Source organism: Monodelphis domestica, chromosome 7 (assembly GCF_027887165.1).
Source record: "Monodelphis domestica isolate mMonDom1 chromosome 7, mMonDom1.pri, whole genome shotgun sequence".
In the NCBI taxonomy this organism is placed as follows: Eukaryota; Metazoa; Chordata; class Mammalia; order Didelphimorphia; family Didelphidae; genus Monodelphis; species Monodelphis domestica.
In genome coordinates this window covers 57,454,859-57,473,209 of record NC_077233.1, presented here as the reverse complement: position 1 = coordinate 57,473,209, position 18,351 = coordinate 57,454,859, and the positions used below count along the sequence as shown (strand labels likewise).

The 18,351-nt window shown below is 41.7% G+C and overlaps 1 protein-coding gene across 2 annotated transcripts in view; it reads left to right on the top strand.

The window, feature by feature from the left end:
* The window catches only part of FGD5 (FYVE, RhoGEF and PH domain containing 5), a 201,035-nt gene that overhangs the window by 19,961 nt on the left and 162,723 nt on the right, over positions 1-18,351 (top strand). For both annotated transcript variants that reach the window (XM_007500268.2, XM_007500267.2), the window contains exon 2: positions 3,340-6,208. In XM_007500268.2, coding sequence (XP_007500330.2) covers positions 3,340-6,208 — 2,869 coding nt within the window. The remainder of the gene's footprint in view (positions 1-3,339; positions 6,209-18,351) is intronic.

The following is an 18,351-nucleotide window of genomic DNA, read 5'->3' as shown; positions in this document are numbered from 1 at the left end:
AGGATACAACATCATAAAATGGCAGACCAACACAGTCAGCCAGTAACTTAAAAAATTTTTTTGCTAACCTACTATGTGCCAGGCACTGTGCTAAGTGCCGGGAATACACAAGGAAGCAAAAGATTGTCCCTGTCCTGCAGGAGTTCACAATTAAAGGGAGAAACAATAAACAAACAAATATGTACAAACAAACTATGCAGGGGATAAATAGGAAAGAATTAACAGAGTGAAGATGCTAGAATGAAGAGGGACTGGGAAAGGCTTCCTGTAAAAGATGGTTATTTAACTGGAATGGAAGGAAGCCAGGAAAACCAGGAGGCAGAGATGAGGAGGGAGAACATGCCAAGCATGGGAGACAATCAGAGAAAGTGCTTGGAGTTGAGAGATGGAGTATCTGTCCTTGTGATCTGAGGCCATGATCTGGAGGAGACTCCAGCAAAGGGAACTAGTCCAGTCCTGCCGTTTTACAGGTGAGGAAACCAGGGCTTCCAAACACAGGTCCTGACTCTGTATCTTGGTGCCTCTGGGAATAACTGCTCTCTCAGTAACTGGTTTGGGTTTGAATGTGGTCTTTAAATACTCAAATATCCCAGTGACTCAGGGAGCTCATTAAGAACATTAGAATAGCCCACTTATTACTTCCAGGAATATTTGTTGCAACCCATCCGTGATGACTCTTCCTGTCCCACTCTTGTCCATGGCTTCCCAAGGACAAGTTCACCTCGGGGGTTCTTAGCTATTGAAGGAATGTAGAAGATGAAAGGGCAATGAGCTATCCGATTGCTACCACCAGCATGCCTATTCTTGGCACAGAACACAGCCTGGACAAAAGGTAGCCAGAGCTGTCTTCAGCCTCCTTAACTCTTGGTGACCTCTAATATGTTGCTCATGTCTTTCCTCACTTGTCCTTTGTGACACTTTGATCAACCAATTAATCAGTCAACAAGGCAGATGCAAGACCCAATGGATGGTATGCTAGGCTTGGAGTCAGGAAGATCTGAGTTCAAATCAGACCTCAGATGCTAACTATATGACCCTGGACAAGTCACTTAACTCCTGCCTATATCAGTTTCCCTAATGGCAATATTAAGATAATAATAACACCTACCTCCTGGAGTTGTTGTGAAGATCAAAGGAGAAAATATTTGTAAGGCAACAAAAAAAAATTATAGGCTACCTTTTACAGAGATAGAATTGTGTCAAATAACCAACCTTATTTAAAAAATAAATCTGAATCAGCCCCCCCCCCAATATTTGTAAGGCACTTAGCAAAGTGCCTGGAACATAGTAGGTACATAACGAATATTTGTTTCCTTCCTTTAACAAACATTTATTAAGCCCTTATTATTGTCAGACATTGTATTAAGCTCTGAAGATGCCAAGAAAAAGCAAAAACAGTCTGCTCTCTAGGAGAGAAATTTTTGTCCTCTAGTATTAAAAGGATGCCAGCAGAGCCCATGAACTGCCCATGAAATGATTGAATGATCACTCCACTTGTTCTGCTAGTGTAGACGGTGACTCAGGCTCTTGGCCCCATGGCTGAACTCCCTTCTGGAGCTGTTCTGCATGAGATGTCAAGCATTCCCTGGGAATTATTTCTCTTTGAACATTTCTCTTTTCTCATGAAGCCCTTTCTTCCCTGATAGCCATTCTCTGAGCCAGAGCTCAGGCTTCATGGAACTCTTTACATATTTCATTGTTTAGCCTGGTGTTGGCTTTTATGAAATGGATGGAACCTTTTCCCAGTACACCTCATTCTTCCATCCTTTGATAGCCAAGGCCATCCCACACTTGGCAAAGGAGACCCTGACCCAGAGTAAGGTTCTGCTGGTCTTTTCAGATTGAGTGGGAAAAGGGATAACATTAGGACAGAAAACACTGGTAGATTTGTTTCAAGAACCTTATCATTGTGTGAGTGTAAAGTGATCGGTTTTTGCCAAGGAGGAGAGACTTTTTGTCCAGAACATCCCATCCTCTTGGCATTGTCTTATCCTCTTTTCTTGGGGGAATAAGACTCGAAGCAGGGCAGCCTTCTTTCAGAGGAATATCCAAAGTCTGGATAAATGCAATATCTGAAGTTCATCTACACATGGGTGACCCAGGCCCATCCCACAATCCTGGGCTGGGCCAGGAGGGAGATTCAACCTAGGTATATGCCAGAGGAGACTGCTGTTTAGGTTTAGGTTGAACTAGATAGTCTCTGGGGGCCCTTCCGACCCTGAGGTCTGTGATGGGGGTCTCTCACCCAAATGTGAGGTTTTGCTGGACAGAGAATTCTAATTACGAAGGGAACCTGGACACAGCTGTTTCCCATGAAAATAATCTACCTGCAGCCTTCTCACCCTCAGAAAATTCAAGTATTAAACAGCAAAATGAATTTCTGCTAAATACATGTGGGAATAAGCTGCTGTTTTAGGCACTTGAAACTTCACTAAGACCTTTGAGACATCTTGCAGTTGTATTTCCTTACTTTAGAACCCAAGCCCTGTCTTTGAATATCAGGTTTCGACCACAGGATTCCATATAGAAGGTCCTTGTACTTGGTTTACAGCATAAATTAAGGGTAATGGGGGCAGCTGGGTAGCTCAGTGGATTGAGAGCCAGGCCTAGAGATGGGAGGTCCTAGGTTCAAATCTGGCCTCAGACACTTCCCAGCTGTGTGACCCTGGACAAGTCACTTGACCCCCATTTCCTAGCCCTTACCACTCTTCTGCCTTGGAGCCAATACATAGTATTGACTCCAAGACGGAAGGTAAGGGTTTTTTAAAAAAAATTAATTAATTAAGGGTAATAACAGTGTTTAGGGGCAGCTAGGTGGCATGATGGATAAAGTGCCAGGCCTGGCATCAGGAAGACTCATTGTCATGAATTCAAATGTGACATTAAGACAAGCTGTGTGATCTTGGGAAAGTCACTTAATCTCTGTATGCCTCAGTTTCCCTATCTATAAAATGAATTGGAGATGGAAATGGCAAACCAGCTCTAGTATCTTTCTGAAAAAAGCCCCAAAAGGGGTCACAAAGAGTTGAACACAACTACAAAATTAAACAAGAAGAACTTCAGATTCCCCAAATGTACTATTCTTCCCACTTGTCCAAACTGCTCCCATTAAGGCCATTTACGTGCCAGAGCCAAGATGCAAACCAAATTTCTCTGTTGCCAAATCTAGTGATCTTTCCACCACCGCATGGTACATTCAGCCCAACACTCTTCCCATTAACCCAAGCTGCTTCATAGACAGAGTATCTAATGTGAGGTACTTTTTGAGAATCTAAATGGCAAGAAATCATGTGTATGTCTGCATGTGCTTTAACTCCCTCTTTTTGTTCCTCTCTGTAGAGTCACCAAAGCCACCATTAGCACCAAAGCCCAAGACCACTGGTCACTTCACACCAGCTGTCTCCAAGTTTCCTCCGTCCTCCCGTTCAGACATTCTTCACAGTCCAAACTCCATGTCTAGAGGACCTAAGCCACCCATTGCTCCCAAGCCCAAGTTGGCTACTACCAACAGGGGGAAAACTAGGGTGTACATGAACAACACCTTTAACAAATTCAGCAATGGCAAACTGATCTGTTCGGATGGAGAGCTGTATGAAGGGAACCAATCCAACCCTGAATGCTCAGAATCAGAAGCTGATGATGACTACATCTTGGTCACTGAAACTCAGCTGACCAAGGGAAGCTTCAAAATACTGGAGCAGGAGCCATGCTGTGCAGAGAATGAGAAGCCAGCATCTTTGTCAGCAACCAGGGAGGAAGAAACCGAGGCAGAAGACCCCTCTTCTAGCAACTGCTCCAGCAGCTTTGAGGCCAAAGTAGAAGAGACAGAGGAGGACTCTCTTAGCTCCACAGATAGAGTGGATGACTCAAATGAACTGGCATTAGGTGGGGACTACAAGAGGACTGACTCATCTTTTCAAGGGTCACCTGGAGAAACTGAGACCCAAGACCCCATGTATGAAAATACTGGGGAGGATATAGACTATGAAAATGATCCAGATGAAAAGGATAAGCTTTTCGTGAGAAAGGAAAGGGACAGCCTTATTGAGAACCAATATGGATACAGTTTAGAAGAGGAAAGAGAAGACTGCAAAGATATTGTTTTAACCCACATAGCTTCAGAGGAGCCAGAGGCCAGTGGCGAGCAGCCAGGAGACCCTGAAGAATCGTTGGATGTTGGGGATGCTAACAGTGAAGGGTATGCTGATGCAGAACCAAGTTCATCAGACTGTTATGGTGTTTCCAATATTCCCCCTGCTGGAGGGGAAGATGAAGCCAAAAATGAATTCAATGAAGAATTAGAACCCTGTGATGAGCTCAGTAAAACTGGCTTAGCTGTAGAAGATTCTGAAATCACAGATTGGGAAAAGGAAGACCTTGTGGATAATGGTGATCAAGATGCTGAGACAAAAGATGACCAAGAAGAGGAAGCAGCCGTTCAGGGGATGGGAGAAGACATTCAAAATGGTGAAGACATGTTGAAGGATGAAGTTGCTGATGAGAGCTGCCAGATTATTCCTTTTGAAAGTGAAGGTGGTGATGAACTTTTGGACTCACTTTCAGGAAATTCATTTGCATTTCTCCCAACTGAAAGCACATCTTTTTGCAGTGACAGCTATTACCCTCTTTCTGAATCAGTGAAAGAATCAGAAATGGGAGCAGAGATGGATTTGGGGTCAGCATCCATGGGATTTCTTGTTACAGGAAGTAGAATTGAAACCACTTTGAAGGAAACCCATGAAATAATTGGAGAAGCAGATGATGTTTCTGGAGATGATGTGAATCTCCCAGGACAGATGCAAGACAATGAGCAGGCCCCTCTGACTGGACTTGTAAATAATCAAAGTGGATCTCCAGATGATGAGGCTTTCGAGGTTCCTGCAGTAGTCATTGTGCCAGAGGAAACCCTTGATGATGAAACAGTAGATGACTCCCTCATTGACCCCTATGTGATGGGAGTCAGCTTGATCCACCGAGATGAGAATTCTTTTCCAGGAGGAAGGGGGCACTCTGAAACAAAAGGAGAAGAAGGCACTCAGAACAATTGTAGCACTAAAGAAGAAATTAATGCTGATGCTGACAGTGGCTTGATTACCATGGATCGGAAAAACATTGTCACAAGGGCCCGGTCTCACTCTGGGAAAGTGCCCGGCTATGTCCCGGAAACTGTTCCTGAAGAAACAGGGCCAGAAACTGATTTACTAAGCATGGACAGCAGGCATACAGTGCAAGAAGGAAACAAGACTTGGCTGCCAATGGAAGGGAAACCACTGGAAATCAACAGGGCCTTGCCAGCCAAGCCAAGAAGCTTTATCTTGTATCCCCGGTCTTTCTCCGTGGAAGGTCGAGATCTTCCCGTTTCTTTGTACCGAGAATTGGAAGAATCTATTTTGGATGAGGGTAGGATAAAAAGGAAAGAGGACAATCTTTCTTTGCCTTGTGTTATTGGGTCTTCGGGGAGCTTCTCCCAAAGAAGCCATCTCTCTTCTAGTGGCATGTCAACCCCATCTTCCGTGGTAGATATCCCTCCTCCTTTTGACCTGGCTTGCATTACAAAAAAGCCAATTACAAAGAGTTCTCCCTCCCTCCTGATTGATAATGACTCTCCAGATAAATACACAAAGAAGAAGAAATCATCCTTTAAGAGGTTCCTTGCCTTGACATTCAAAAAAAGAACAGAGAACAAAGTTCATGTGGATGTCAATGTTTCCTCCTCCAGATCCTCTTCAGAATCCAGTTACCATGGACCCTCGAGGGTTCTAGAAATTGACCGGAGGAGCCTCAGTAATTCTCCTCAGCTCAAGTCTAGATCTGGGAAGCTTCGAGCTTCAGACTCTCCATCCTCCATCATCTTTTACAGAGACATCAAGAGGAAAGGGGCTCCATTCAGCCGGAGTGTATCCAGAGTGGAGTCGTTTGAGGACCGCTCCCGGCCTCCTTTCCTTCCCCTTCCCCTGACAAAGCCAAGGTCCATTTCATTTCCCAATGCAGACACTTCGGATTATGAGAACATCCCAGCAATGAACTCAGATTATGAAAACATCCAGATCCCTCCTCGAAGGCCAACGAGGGCTGGAACATTTACTAAGCTTTTTGAAGATCCCAGCAGGGCATTGTCAACAGCAAATGAGAATGATGGATATGTGGACATGAGCAGTTTTAATGCATTTGAAAGCAAGCAGCAGACTACAGATCAGGAAACAGAAAGGTACTGTAAACTCTTCTGTCTCTCTAGTTAACTTTTAAGTCATCTTGGGAAATTGATCTGATTCTAAGGATGATGCAAAATTGAGTTTGACTTTGGACTTTGAAAGGTGTGCTAAGAGAAGTTCCTGGAATTCTCCTAAACCATCAAAAAAAATGCCCTAAATGGTGGGCATCTAGCTCAGCAGATAGAGATCCAAGCCTGGAGATGGGAAGTCCTGGGTTCAAATCTGTCTGTGTGTCCCTGGATAAATCACTTAACTCCAACTGCACAGCCCTTACTGCTCTTCTGCCTTGGAATCTATACTTGATATAGATTCTAAGACAGAAGATAAGGGTTTATTTTTTTAATGCCGAAAATAAAACTATGTGCAATTTCATATATACATAGGAAAGTCAAGTACCCATAGGAAAGGGTGGATAGTTTCAGAGACAGAAAAAAAGTTTCATTTATTTAAAAGAATTTTTACATCATGGAAGACTCATGGTGCTATGAGTTACATTTTTAATGAGTTTAGGTGGTTAAATGGCAAATCTGGGCCTGATTCATTATTAATTTGTTTGAAAATGAGATGGTGTTGCAGAGTTATCAATAACAGTGGTCAAGGTTGTCAAACAGAATATTTCAGCTTTCCCCACCTCAAATAAATATCTATATATATTATCCTAGCCAGTCAATTGAAATTTCCAATTCTTTTATGCTGTGTAGACAAAGCCTGATGGAGATGCAGTTAAGCCTCACTAAAATATTTGGGTGAAGTCCAATTTGGATTAATAAAGAGCCTAAATTATTGAAGATTTTAAAAGAAATGCAGTCTGGTCACTTTCAGTTATATCCAGTAACTCAAGTTAATGAAGTATTGCCAACTGGGTATTCTTAGGAGACTTGCAGTAATGAATAGATAAGAATGATTTGCAATTAGCAGTTAGGAATTGCTGCTTGGTAAAGCGATCCTTGAGTGCTTTGGAAGAGTTTGTTCTCCTGAGTGTTTTAAAAATATCCCTCTGTCCCTCCCACAGCTCCCTTCATGCTTGCACCTCCCAATCCCCTAATCTTAGAGACACTTTTAATTTGCCTCTTTGGTGGCAAAAGGATTTATGAAGCAAAGGTAAACATCAGCAGAAGCTAGACTTGGGTTTGGTACACACAGACATATATTGCCCAGAGTAAAGGAGGCAGTGGAAAAAGATACTAATGCCCACTTTGGTGTAGCATCATTGGTAGTGGCTAATAGGACCCAAATGCATAGGACCATTATATATTTCAATGTAGTCAAAAACAGAAGGAAAAAAACTAACCCTTTGAAATTATAGAAACATATATTCTTGGGGGTGGCAGGACCCATAGAGGACTTCTAGTCTAATTTATTAGTAAAGCAAGAATCTCTTCCATAACATGCCTGATAGAGATTCATCTAGCCTCTACTTAAACAATCTCAAGCAACAACAATGATGATGATGATAATAACAATAATAGTAACAATAGCTAGCATTTACATCATGCTTTCAGGTTTGCAAAATTCTGTGCATGTGTTATCTCATTTGATATTTACAACAGTCCTAGGTAACAGGTGCTTTTATTATCTCTTTTATAGAAAACTGAGACACACACAGGTTAAATGACTTGCCTAGAGTCATACAACCACTGTCTGAGAATTCTTTCCAAGTCCAGGACTCTTATTCACTGCCCCACTTAATAATAAATTCATAGGATGATAAAACAGGAAGACCATAAAACCCAACTTCATTTTATAGATGAGGAAACTGAGGCAGAAATTAAACTCAAGTCCTAATGATTTCAAGTTCAGTGATATCCTGCCTCTCACAACTCATTACCTAACAAATCATCCTGTTTCTATTGTTGGTCAGCTTTCATCACTGGGAAGTCCTTCCTTATATTTAGCTGAAATTCGCCCTTCCCTCCCAGAAGTATCCCCTATACTGGTTCTAGTTTTGTACTTTAGAGACATATAGAACAATTCTATTCCTTCTTCTTCTTGACATCTCCTCATATACAGGGTGTTGCAAAAGTCTTGGAGCATTTTTAAGCTTTAATAGCTGAAATTGCAATTGAAGTTAGTCATTGAAGATAATGATCATACCTCTTATCCTACCCTACCTTTTCTTCCTCGGTTTTCTTTCTACTTTCAGTCATTCTCAATAATGAGAAATTATCCTATATATCTGGAATTCCTAACAATCCTAGCCTAATATTTATCAGTCACCACATGTGCCGAATGAATGCAATTTGAATTAATGAGTTACTATTATAAAACATTGCTGATACTCTAACAAAAATGAGACAGACTAAGTAAGGAAGATTCCCATGAGATCCTGGAACTGTGGATCTAGAGCTAGAAAAGGCCTTAGTAGACATCCAGTCTGACCCTTTTATTTTACTCCTGAGGAAACTGAGACCTTTGTAGAGGTGAAATGATTTACCTAAAATAACAAAGAAAGGAAGTGACAGAGATGGAATTTGAACCCAGGTCTTCTGACTCCTAATCCAAAATACTTCCCACTATAACAAAGTGTCCACTGAACTGAGATCTCCACTCCAATGATCAGAAAGTAAGGGTTTCTCCTGTTGGCCAACATGCGATCTATGGACCAGAAAGAAAGCCAATGGACAGGGAAGGGTGGGTGGGGAATCTCTTTGGAGACAGAGAAGCCTGGAATGGATGATCCCTAAGGTCTCTTCCTGCCCTAACAATTCTTTGATTCTATGGCTATGACTAGATGCCAATGGCTAACTAGTTCAGTCAGTTGACACATGGTTCTAATGAGGTCAAGGTTATGGGTCAGATGGCCAGATGACTCAGATGACTTCATCACAGACCTATGACCACAGATGGTGCCTTGAGATCACACCCAACTACCTAGAAAATGATGTGCCATTGGTTAGAGGGGAGAGACAGTGAATAGCTGAGTTATAGAACATCCAACTGGAAAAGCAATGCGAAGTTTAGGCTCAGGTGTTATGGCAAGAGTGTTGATCCTCAAGCCATAGCACTCAAGTTTGAATCCCAGGCCTGATACTCTCTACCTGTGTAACTGTGGGCAAGACATTCTACTAATCTTGATCTCTAAATGTCCTTATTTGTAGAAATCAATGGGCTTGCTCCTCTGCCTTGATTTCCTCTTCTTCATCTAGAACTATGATCTCTATTGACATAGCATCATGTGCATCATCTTAATCAAAGGAGAGTACTTCAGTATTTGGGATTTGAGAAGCATCTTACTCATAGCCTGGGAATCTGCAGGGCCTTTATGAGACCATCTCATTCAGCCCCTATGCTAATGATAGCTCCTCTACAAAACCTCCTAAAGGTGACCATCCAGCTTGTTTAAATACCCCAAGTGATGGGGAACTCACTAACTCCTCATACTGCCCTTTTCCCTGCAGAGTTGTTAGGAGGCATTTCTTTATATCAAACCTACCTGTATCTGCCTCCTTTTCAGTATCTTTATTTTATCTGGTTCTCTCCTTTGGCAATAAGCAGAACAAGTCTTAACACTTACTATATAATAGGTTTGAATAAAATGATCATCTTTTCCCGTAGCCTTCTCTTTTCCAGGCTAAATATCTTTTTTGTTATTTCAGTCATGGCTGACTTTTTATTGATCCCATTTGGAGTTTTCTTGACCAAGATATTGGAATGGCTTGCTATTTACTTCTCCAGCTCATTTTACAGATAAGGAAACTGAGGCAATTAGGATTAAATGACTTGCTCAGGGTCACACAGCTATGAAGTGTCTGAGGCTAGATTTGAACTCAGGAAGATGAGTCTTTCTGACTCCAGGTCTGTCACTCTATATACTACAAAATCTAGCTACCCTCAAATAAATATTTTAGTTCCATGACATTTTTTCATCTCTTCACTCTTGTGGTCACCTTCCTCACTTCAGCTTTTCAGCATTTTTCCTAAAAAGATCACACCCAAAAGCACAATACAGTGACAATTCAACAAACACATATTGCATGTTCCTATTATACATGAGGTATAATATATAATATATGTGTGTAATATAATATATGTTAGATACTGATGGTACCCAGATAAAAGAATCAGAGTTTTTGCCCTCAAGAAACTTACATTCCCTGGACATATCCAGATGATAAATAATAATAATTTGGGAAAAGCAGAGCACCATAGCTGATGAGCTCAGGAAAGACTTCTTGAAAATACAGGAATCTTAGGGGCAGCTAGGTTGCTCAATGGATGGAGAGCCAAGCTTGGAGACAGGGGTTCTGGGTTCAAATCTGCTCACAGAGACTTCATAGTTGTGTGATCCTGGGCAAGTTACTTAATTGCCTATCCTTTATCACCCTTATCCCTTGGAATCGATACATAGTATAAGTGTTAAGACAGAAGGTAAGACTTTTTTAATAATAAAAAGAAAATATTCTAAAAAGAAAATATAGGAAACTGAGCTGAGCCTTAAATGAAGATAATGATTTTAACAGAGGGAGTATATTTCAGACAAGATGGCCCATATGAATGTATAATATTCCATTTGACTCAAGATAGGGTGGAAAGGAGAATAATGGAAAGTAAGACTGTAAAAATTGATGGAGCCAGATGGTGATTCTGGCCTCTATAATTGGTCTGGATTGGGCAAATTACCACTGGACTACCAACTCCCTCATTGAGGATGCTAGAAGACGGCATCTAGTGGAACAGGGAATAGAGTCACTTGCATTCAGAGAAACCTGAGATCAAACCTCAGATACTTATGAGCTAGGTGACCGTGGGCAAGTTACTTAACCTTTGTCTGCCTGAGTTTGCTTAACTGTAAAATGGGAATAATAATAACTTACCTCCCAGGGTTGTTGTGAGATTCAAATGAGATAATATTTGTAAAGTGCTTATTAGCACAGTCCATTATGAGCTGTGTGTCCCTGGGCAAGTCCCTTAACTTGTCTGCCTCAATTTCCTTAACTGTAAAATGGTGCTAATAATAATGTGCCTCCAAGAATTGTTGTGAGGATCAAATGAAATGATATTTGAAAAGCACTAGCACAGTCTCTGTCACATTGTAAGCACGTTTATTAGAAATGCTTCTTCATTTCTCTTCCCTATTATTTAGAATGATTATTAAAATCTTATTGTCAATAATTACTGCAATGCTTTCAAGAGGAATACAGTGGTGATAACTAGGGGAAGTGACTTCATTTGGGTATTTGTATCTGAATTATGCTTTGAAGGAAGCTCCAGATTCCAGGAGGCCGAGGTGAGAAGGGAATTCCTCCCAAGATTAAGATAAATGCAGTGTATAGGGAATATCTGGACTGGGAAGTGTCTTAAATGCCAAGTTTAGGTGTCTGCTTTTTTCTTGAGGGCAGCCTGGGATAGAACTCTAGCAACACTAATGCTAAAGAGAGACTTACTTCCTCAGGGTTAACACAGAGCCGTGATTGGCCCTTTGGATTTCCTTTAACTAGAAGAGCACTTACAAATTATCTAGCTCATCCCCACATTTTACATCTGGGGAAACTGAGGTCCAGAGAGGTTAAGTGACTCACCCCCTAAGGCACAGATAGTAGGTGGTGTGATTTTAAACCCAAGCACTCTGGTGCCAATTCTTCTTCCCATTAGTCCAGACATCAGGCTGAAGCCCTCTCCCTGCCTCACTGCCCAGCCTCCACTTATCTGTCTTATTCGCAAGGTCACCATGGGAGGCTTTGTCCAAAGGCTTGACAGAAGTCAAGTGTATGTTGATCCATGAGCTCTCTCTGATCTTCTCATCCAACGGATGAGTCCTTTGGAGTAAAGCAATTAGCAGCAATTCCTAAGCCCTCCTGGAACATGCTAATGAGAGAATCCAATGATCCTTCATTGCCGGAAGGCTGCTGTCTGAAGCCAGTTCAGTGGCCATGCCTTGAAAGAGATGTGGTCCATGGACTGCCATCTGTTGGGGGAACGTTAGGGGAATTTTAAGACTTAGCACAGCACCCAAAGCGTTGTGACTTGGATATGCCCATGACTGTCATTTCTTAGAGAAGGGGCTGGTCTCCACTTTCTCCCAAGGTCAGGTCGGATGAAGATGGTTCAGGATCCCAGTTGCCATTACAATCCAATCTAAATGATCCTGTTAGGATCACAAAACCTTTCACAAACTGAATGAAAGTGCTTTCCATGCACAGATCACTATGCTGAGCTCTGGAAAGGCAGATAGAAAAGGCAGTCCCAGCTCTCAAGGAGCTCACATTCCAATGGGGGATTCAGCACAGGGTGAAGGATTCAGCTGCAAAGTCTAATGAAAAAGCCCTGTGGTTTTTGGTTGCTAATGCCTCTTCTTGTGAACCTTTACCATCTGCCTTAGAATCAATAAGTATCAGTTCCGAAGCAGAAGAGCAGTCAAGGCTAGGCAATTGGGGTTAAGTGACTTGCCCAGGGACACACAACTAATAAGTATCTAAAGCCATATTTGAATCCAGGACCTTCCATTTCCAGGTCTGGCACTCTATCCATTAAGTAACCTAGCTTCCCCTAATGCCTCTTCTTTAGTGTCATTTCCACTGATATCAGTTTCTGTTGTTGAGTCATTTGGCAGTACCAAGAACCTTTTTTCCCCCTGTCTTCAATAGATCATGGTTCTAGTACCTGAAGGAGTAGTAGCCAGGCTGCATCTGCACTGGGATTGCTTCTGAGGATGATGGCTATAGGGACTTGAGTATTGCTATCCCAAAGGCTCTTGGGCTCAGGATTCTGGGAAAGATAGTGGCCAAGGAGGTGTGGTGTTGGTAGTGGTTTGACTTGTCTAGCACATCTTGCCTTCTTTCTTATCTTGTCTTGTCTTGCCTCATCTTTCCCTCAGGTTTCCCCACTGCTTCACTAGGATAACCTGCCTACCCTGCAGATGGCAATTCATTTGGCAGTTAGTTGGTGAAGGAGGCTGATGCCTTCTTCACAAAATCGCTTTGCTAGATGATAGCTGTGAGGGAGTTCAGCTACTCCCAGGACTCTTGTGCTCATTTGCTGTTGTTGGCAGCAGTTGTTGCTGGTGGTCGCTTGGTTATTCCCTGTTGCATCCCATGATGCCACCAACTTGGATTTCTTTCTGTTCCTGATCCCTGATGTCTTATCCCCTCTCTCTGTACCTTTGCCATTCTCAGTGCCCAGAATGGCTACCCTCCTCACCTCTGCTTCATCGGATATCTGAACCAGTTACCGTAATCATTCATTATAGGTACTTCCTTCAAGACAGCTTCTGCATGAATCCTTTCTTTTCTTCTTTGTTTCTTTTTTAACATTGTTTCTTCTTTCTTTTTTTTTTCAAAATCCTTATTTTCTGCTTTAGAATTGATATTATGTTGGTACTAAGTCAGAAGTGCAGCAAGGGATAGGCAAATGGAGTTAAGTGACTTGCACAGGGTCACACAATTTAGAAGTGTCTGAGGCCAGATTTGACCAGAGCCTCCAGTCTCCAAAGCAAGTTCTGTACTCACTGAGTCACCGAGCTGCTCCTTCACAAAGACTTTCTTGATCTCTCCAGCTGCCAGTGTCCTCCTTCCCTAATTACTTTTTACTGATTTTATATTTGTTCTTCCTTTATTCCATTTATACTCCTATATGTACATGCTGTCCTCCTGAATAGAATTAAGTTTCCTCGAGGGCATGGAGTGTTTTATTTTTTATGTAGCACAGTGCTCAATAAATGTTTAGTTATTGATCAGTCATTGATTTAGAGCAGGAATGAACCTTAGAAACCATAGGATCAGAAATCTAAAGATGGGTGAAAGAGATCTTCTAGCCCAACCAGTCTTTTTGCATAGAAAGAGGCATAGAAACTGAGACCTAGCTTTCTTTCCACCATAGCACCACAAAAATAATTGAATTATGTTTATTATGGTTTTCATGTTACATATTTTCCTGAATTCTAAATATGTCCAAGGACAGCTAGGTGACACAGTAGATAAGAGTGTTGGACCTGGAATCAGGAAGACCCATCTTCCTGAGTTCAAATTTAGCCTCAGATATTTCAGAGCTGTGTGACCCTGGGCAAGTCACTTAACCCTGTTTATATCAGTTTCCTCATCTGTAAAATGAGCTAGAGAAGGAAATGGCAAGCCATTCCAATATCTTAGTCAAAAAAAACTCCAAATAGGGTCACAAAGAGTCAGACATGACTGAAACTGAGCTGAGATTTCCACCCCCAATGATCCCCAATGAATGACTGATCAAATACATGCAAATGCTAAGTCCTATGTGGAATGTCTAGTCATTTACAGTTAATAAAATATATGGGACTAACCAGACTATCCCATTTGCCTGCAGTAGAATTTAGATCTGGAACAAAACCTATGGTGAATTTAATTTAATCAGGTTGTGAAGATTCAGAAGGCACTTCTAGCTATTTGGGGGTCACAGGATGTGAATTCTGAACATAAGTACTTAACTGGTTAAGACCGCTCCTGAAGAAGGAGATTGTGGAAGAGACCATATGGAAGAGGGGCTGATCCTAAGAGGAGACATTCTGAACATTGTGTATATACCGAGGGAGGGAGATAGCAAATGAGGAAAGCAAGTTCCTGCACTCTAAATTACATCCCAAAGTGTAGATACTTGCTTGCCATTAATCTTTTCAGAGGAATAGGGACCTAAACAGGAATTTTTATTACTTGGACTCCAGATAACTCCAGATAGGAGTTAGCTCTACTTTTGAATGGTTGCTATCACCAGCCTAGGTAATTCTGTCTTTAGTATAGACTCAGTGACTTTATCTTTATTGATATTATTCCAATTTCAGCCTGTTGACAGGTTTTGTCTCTTAACTGATGGCTTCCTTGGAACTTAAGACATAGAAACAGTATTTGTTGTATCTGGCAAAGGGTTCCATTTAGTTTGTATTTGGGCTTTTATTCCTAAAACCAATTTTATTTTCTGTTTTGAGGTTAACAGAAACAATCTGAAAAGAGCCCTCCACATACACAGCAGAACAGAAATAGAGGACTGCACATGAAACTGTAGACCTTGATTCTGTAAAACTTACTTTTTTTTAAGTGTATGATAAGTTGCACATGTAACTTTCAAAGCTGTCCTGCTTGTCTGTGATTCCTTCTGGTCTTCCTTCTATTCTCTTCTACCCATTTTTCTAGAAACACTACAATAGCCCTCTTTTCTTTTCTTTTCTTTTCTTTTTTTTTTGGGAGGGGGAGGTAGGGCAACTCTCTTGTCAGTCCCTTTCCCTTTCTATTACCTCACCTTTGGGGGGGGAGGAAAGAAAAACAAAACCTTTATAGCAAATGCTCATAGTAAGGCAAAACAAATTCGTACATTGGTCTTGTCCAAAAATTTATGTTGCATTCTCTGTCTTCAGTCCGTCACCTCTTAATCTTGAGTTTGCCCAAGTGGGTAGCAAGATTTCTTACTGCTCTTCTGGAATTATGATTGATCATTGCATTGATCAGAGTCCTTAAGTCTTTTTTGCTCTTTATACAAAATATTCTTATAGCAGACTGACTTTGTTGTTTGCTGATAAATGTTAGAACTGTAAAACCACAAAATGTTGGTGCTCACATTTCCCTTAGGTGGGCTGCCTTGGTAGGTACTGAGCTCTCCATCACACTAGCTCTCCAGGTTGAGACTGATGGCTGCTTGTCAGGGCTTTTGGGGCAGTTAAGTGGGAAAATAGATAGAGCCCTGGGTTAGGAATCAAGAAGTCTTGTCTTTATGAATTCAAATCTGGCCTCAGACACTTAAGTAACTGTGTGACCCTGGGCAAGTCTCTTAGCCCTCTTTGACTCAGTTTCTCATCTATAAAACAAGCTGGAAAAGGAAATGGCAAACCACTTCAGTATCTTTGCCAAATAAAGCCCAAAATAGGCTCCTGAAGAATTGGACATTAACATCCACAGTAACAATGGGACTATGCAGGTGCAGATAGAACTGAGATCCTTTCCAACACTATGATTTTATGATTTAGTCTAATTCCTCATTTTTCATATAAGATAACTGAAGCTCAGAAAGGAAAGACATCTTACCAAGGCTCTAAAATGGTAGAGCCTGGACCAGAAATCTCCCCCCCCCCACTTCTGACTCCCGCATCTACCAATCTTTCCACTAAATCATGTTGCATCCTCTAAATTTGCCAAGTGCAACATGACCAGCATATTGCTCAAAGAAAGCCTCCTTGCTGGCATCTAAAGCATCTCAGAATTGGAAGGAACCTCAAAAATTAGGAAATCATTGATTTTTAGCTAGAAGAGACTTTCAAGTTCATTTTGTACAGCTCCTTCATTTGATAGGTTGGGAAACTGAGTCAGCACATGTGATTTGCCCAAGAGCATGCAAATAGGAAATAGCAAGGCTAGGATTCAAACCCAGAGCCTCTGACTTCAAATCCAACTCTCCCCTTTGTCCCATGCTGCCTCTCATTATGCAGGACCTCCTGAAAAGAATATGACTCACCATCTCATTGATTAATGTGCCCATTTGTATGCCCTGTGTGTTTGTATGTCACACTCCTGCTGACTAATACCATCTGTCCAGGGGACGATGCGACCTCATGGAGGGTACATTGAAGCTCCTCTCTCTGTTCAGCCCTTTGGCATTGCTATCTGCCCGGAGGCCAAGAGCCTGCTTATTATTATAAATATATATTTATCCATATACATTTCTTTTGACAAATGAACCCGCACAGAAGTTTCATTAAGTTTCAGCAAATGGAGCTCGAAAATGCAATAGAAATTATTGCCCTCTCTCCTCCATCACCTCCTAATGTGCGTGATTACACTGCTCATTGAAATTGACTGATGAGAAGATTCACTTTTTAATTTTCTGACTTAAAAAAAAGGACCATCTGCAGTAGTTTTATACCAATAATTTTTAATTAAATGTAATAAAATTTATAGAAAAAGAGCTAATAAGAAAAGCACATTAGGAGCACATTTATTGTACTGCTACCCCGTGGCGGAATGGAAGCCCTGTCTGTGCCCTCTCATAGAGTGGTAATGCAGAGAGCCTTCAAACAAAGCTTCCATTTGTCCTTAAAGAGGCAGCCATGCTGAAAAGTCTGAAGACCGACCTGCATTCAAATCTTAACGCTGTCACTGGATACCAGCAGAAAAATAGACACTGTGGTTCTGAGGAAACACTCGAGGGATTTAGAGTCAGACAGCCCAGTTTTGATCACAAGCTCTGCTGCTTAAGGACTGCATGAACTTGGGCAAGTCATTTGCCGATTCTGAACCTCAGTTTCTTCATTTGTAAAATGAGAGGGTTGGTTGGGAGCAGCTGGGTGGCTCAGTGGATTGAGAGCCAAGCCTAGAGACAGGAGGTCCTGGGTTCAAATGTAGCCTCAGACACTTCCCAGCTGTGTGACCCTGGGCAAGTCACTTGACCCCCATTGCCTAGCCCTTACCACTCTTCTGCCTTGGAGCCAATACACAGTATTGACTCTAAGACGGAAGTTAAGGGTTTAAAAAAATGAGAGGGTTGGACTAAGTGACCTCTAAGGATACTTTCTGGTTCTTGACCTATTTCTAGAGTCTCAGGAGCTCCAGTCCTAAACCTATCTATAGGTTCCCAAAGGGTCCAGGTATGGGGCAATCCACTTAGTGGACAGGGTACAAAGTTAACTCAAAGTTATCTCTCTCAACCTCAGTTGCTTTATCTATAAAATGGGAATAGAATAATAATATCTGGACTGCCTACCACATGGGGATGTTGAGGAATTATTACTATTATTACTTAAAGAGAACTACAATTTCATTAGTGTGGATGGCCCAAGATGGTAAGGGTTGGAATCCTTAACAATTCAGAGGCCACTAGGTTGTGTAGTGGATGGGGGAGACCAGGCTGGAGGCTAGTGTAACTGGTAATGAGAGCCTAAAGTAAAGTGATGGGCATGTTAGTGAAGAGAAGCAGAAGAATCCTGGATTGTATACAGATAGTGCCTGGCACATTTGCTTTGAATCATTTCAATCATGTCCAACTCTCCATCATCCTATTTGGGTTTTCTTGAGAAAGCGACTAGAATGGTCTGCCATTTCCTTGTCCAACTCATTTTACAGATGAGACAACTGAGGCAAGCAGGGTTAAGCGACTTGCCCAGAGACACATAGCTAGTAGGTATTTAAGGTTGGATTTGAACTCAGATCTTCCTGACTCAAGGGTCAGCTCTATCCATTGTGTCACTAAG